Here is a 4,206-nt window from a genome sequence, read left to right on the forward strand (position 1 = left end):
TTGAACAGATGGCGTTTAGTTTCAACCAAAGTGAGTTTAGTGCCTCATGCTGCCCCAGAGAATACTACTTTTACATATTCATAATTGGAGTGAGCTTGTGACATAACTCCCCTCTGAAATTTTACTTATATAATGGGTAATGGTCAGCCTGGTCCTGACCATCCCATAATACTACCATTTCATTTCATATTCATGGTCTGGAGGTTGTTTGATCTGACGCGATTGCAGGAAGCGGGAAGGACATTTTCGGAAAAAGCAGGATAAGTTGTTGAACAAAATCTATCTTTGGTCATGTAGGACCGTTTAACAGACATGTCTGACAGAACACCCTACCGTAGGATAACATTACAATGTAGAACCGTTTGTCAGAACGCCGGCCAAATCCTGCCGCTCAACATTGCTCCACAGAAAACAGGTACCAGACGTAGTGCGGAGCCAAGTCTCTTGGCGGAAGTACGTAGGATGGTGCGCGAGGCTAGGTAATGTGTGAGAGGAGAGAAAAATAGAAAGAGAGGCATCATAGTGAAGATAATTCAAATCTAGTTTAATGTATGGTGATGAGCTTGAACATGATTCGTCCACAACCATTTGGAATGTCCTCATATTCCTTAGGTAAGGTCCCAGGTCACAGTCCTCTTATAGGATAAATCAAAAATATCAATACCAAGTCATGAGCTACAGTAATACAGCAAGTTTTTGGCAACACATACAGAATCATTGTCAATTCATTTGCAGAGGCCACAAAGCACTGTTTTTTGTGTGTTTGTTTTTTTAGACACACACACGCACACACACACACACACACACACACACACACACACACACATACATACACACACATACACACACACACACATACACATACGTCACATACACCGCATTCCACATTATTATGCAAATGACATTTTTCGCTGTTTCCCCAAATAATCAATACAAATGACAGTCGTCATAATTTTCAAGTCATCAGCCATTAGAGTACAATTTAAAAGTTTTTGAATGAACCTTCCAATGATAACGATATTTTTTTGCTCTGTTCCACATTATTACGCAAAATAGTTTTGTAGTGTTGTAATCCAAATTTCTTTCTTTTTTTCCCATTTACCTCAAAACAGTTGGAATTTGGTACCTTCTAAATTACATTTCAATGTTCAATACTTGGTGATAAGCTCTTTGTCTTAGTAACTGGAATGCTGCGATTAACATTGAAGTCAATGGTAGGGCATTGCATGGGAGTTATGGAAGCCCAGATATCCTTGATGCTTTGCTCTCAGCTGTTTTTGTTTGTTTGGTCTGGTGACCCACACTTCACTCTTCAATATACCCGTAGATTTCCATGCCACGTTTAGGTGCTTTTGAGGTGATGACATTCTAACGCACCAGACATAAAACCCCATTGAAAATGAATGGGATGCTATGTCTGGTGAGTTAGAATGTCATCACCTCCAAAGCACCTACACGTGGCATGGAAATCTACGGGTATATTGAAGAGTGAAGTGTGGGTCACCAGACCAAACAAACAAAAACAGCTGAGAGCAAAGCATCAAGGATATCTAGGCTTCCATAACTCCCATGCAATGCCCTGCCATTGACTTCAATGTTAAACGCAGCATTCCAGTTACAGCTTATGACCAAGTTTTGAACATCGAAATGTAATTTAGAAGGTACCAAATGACAACTGTTTTGATGTAAATGGGAAAAAAAGAAAGAAATTTGTATTACAACACTACAAAACTGTTTTGCGTAATAATTTGGAACAGAGCATTTTGGGCATTTTAAGTTTTTTGTTATTTAAAAAAATACCGTTATCATTGGAAGGTTCATTCAAAAACTTTTGAATTGTACTCTAATGGCCGATTACTTGAAAATTATGACGACTGTCATTTCTATTGATTATTTAGGAAAACGGCAAAAAATTTCATTTGCGTAATAATGTGAAATGGGGTGTACACACGTGCACGCATACACACACACACATAAACACACATACAGGCACACACACACACACACACACACACACACACACACACACACACACACACACACACACACACACACACACACACACACACACACACACACTAAGAGAGAGATGTGCCAAGCTGTTATTTGTTTTGCTGTTTGTTTTTGTTCAGAAAGTCAGTATGTGTCTTTGCCAGTGTGCCTGCGTGTGTGTGCCTGTGCCTGTTGTTGTCAGTGTTAGTCTATGCGTTTGTATGTGTGATGGTTGGCAGGGGCAAAGGCAAAGCCTTAGGGTGTCAGCAGCATGCAGTCTTTGTGAGTGTGCGTGCGAGCATGCGTGTGTGTTTGTGTGTGTGTGTGTGTGTGTGTGTGTGTGTGTGTGTGTGTGTGTGTGTGTGTGTGTGTGTGTGTGTGTGTGTGTGTGTGTGTGTGTGTGTGTGTGTGTGTGTGTGTGTGTGTGTGTGTTTGTGCGCGCGCGCGCGTGTCAGTGCCATGGCCTACTGCTCACAGCAGATACTTGACGGGCACCTCTATGTCACTCAGCATGCAAGTGACAGTGTTCAGAGAACCAGCTGTCTTTCAAAACACACACACACACAACACACACACGCCACGCACAACACACACACACACGCACACACACACATACACGCACGCACGCGCGCACACACACACACACACACACTTACATCATGCTGAGCATTGTCTCTCCTGCCAACGGGAGACTGACAGGCGACTGGTGAAATATACTAAATATTGAATTTCTCGGTGACATGTGGTGTTTGATGTGCCCATCACCGCGTATTAAAGTTCCTCTTGTGTTTGTCGTCATTCGGGATAACAAAAACAATTCCTTATTTTTTATTAATCAGTCTCATTTAATTACGTCTCCTGCTGCGTGCTTGTGCTTTTATATGTCAATGCCTTTGTCTGTATGGGCGTGTGTGTGTGTGTGTGTGTGTGTGCGTCTGTTTTTGTCATAAATAGACATTCTTTGAAATTCTAATGAATGCATTGTTTTTGTCATGTTTCTGTAGTTACTGTACATCCATATTCATTAGTCTACATAATGATATGCTTTATTCACACATTACAAGTTTTCTGATGTGTCCTCAAGTATTGTGTCTATTCTTGGGTTTGTTTGTCTAGGGATGATATTGTCATGTGCCTGTGCTACTTTCTTATGAAGTGTGTTTGTGTTTGTGTGTGTGTGTGTGTCTGTGTGTGTGTGTGTGTGTGTGTGTGTGTGTGTGTGTGTGTGTGTGTGTGTGTGCTTGTGTGCGTGTGCTTGTGCGTGTGCGTGTGTGTGCGGTGTGTGTGTTGTGCCCCCCCCCCAGAACTCTGTGCCCCCCTTCACCCCCTCCCCTACTGAGTGCCAGTCAGCAGGCCTGGTGTCCAACTCCCCCGCCCTGTCCGGAAGCTACAGCAGCGGAATCTCCTCGCTCAGCCGATGCAGCGTCTCAGACGCTTCCGGAACAGATGGCTTGGGAATCGGAATCCCCGGATCCGCCTCCGGTTCCGGCTCCAGCATCGGACAGCACTCCGACCTCGGGATCGGAATGGGAACGCCGCCTCTCCAGCCCCCTTGCTCCCTGCTGCCGAACTCCGCTTCCGGGCTGGCCGACGACCTGGCCGGAACTCGCAAGACCCCGCCCCCTTATAGCGCGATCGAGAGGTCTAACGCCCGTCGGCCTGTGCCCCTCCCGCACAGCCTCTCGGTGCCCCCCCAGGTCGACCCCCCTGCCTTGCCCCCCAAGCCCCACCAGATGCGCAAGCCTGATGCACCACCTACGCCCACCGATGCCCGCCGCCCCCCCATGGAACCCCCTCGACCGAGGGTGCTCCCCCGGAAGGTGTCCCAGCTTTAATGAGATGGGGCATCACAACCACAATAACAAAACCTTTTTTTTTCTTTTCTGAAAAAAGTAGTTGGTTTTTTTTGCACTTTGGAAAGCAAAGGAAGGAAAATGAATGAAAGAAAAAAACAGAATGCTTACACGAAGCAGAGCTTTGCAGGAGTAAAGACTATGTTTGGACTAGGTTTGGAATCTGAAACATTGTTTTTTATTTTTATTTTTTTGGGGGGTGCAACAATTTCTAGAGACACCCACGCTGGGCACCACAACAACAACTATACATGGATTTTTGAGAAAAAAAATAGCTGATATTTTTTTGCACTCTGGAAAGGAAAAAAAATAACAATTAGTATAAAAAAAAGATGCAGAATCTTTTAATTCTCAGACTAAC

At 44.2% G+C, this 4,206-nt stretch overlaps 1 protein-coding gene across 1 annotated transcript in view; it reads left to right on the forward strand.

Annotated features, from left to right (window-relative positions):
- Window positions 1-3,906, forward strand: part of dock4b (dedicator of cytokinesis 4b) — a 253,487-nt gene extending 249,581 nt beyond the window's left edge. The window contains exon 52 of the mRNA XM_063217387.1: window positions 3,297-3,906. Within this exon, the coding sequence (XP_063073457.1) occupies window positions 3,297-3,827 (531 nt within the window). The 3' untranslated portion in view covers window positions 3,828-3,906. The remainder of the gene's footprint in view (window positions 1-3,296) is intronic.
- The last annotated feature ends 300 nt before the right edge of the window (window positions 3,907-4,206 follow it).

The sequence above is a fragment of the Engraulis encrasicolus genome, chromosome 15, assembly GCF_034702125.1.
Source record: "Engraulis encrasicolus isolate BLACKSEA-1 chromosome 15, IST_EnEncr_1.0, whole genome shotgun sequence".
Lineage (NCBI taxonomy): Eukaryota > Metazoa > Chordata > Actinopteri > Clupeiformes > Engraulidae > Engraulis > Engraulis encrasicolus.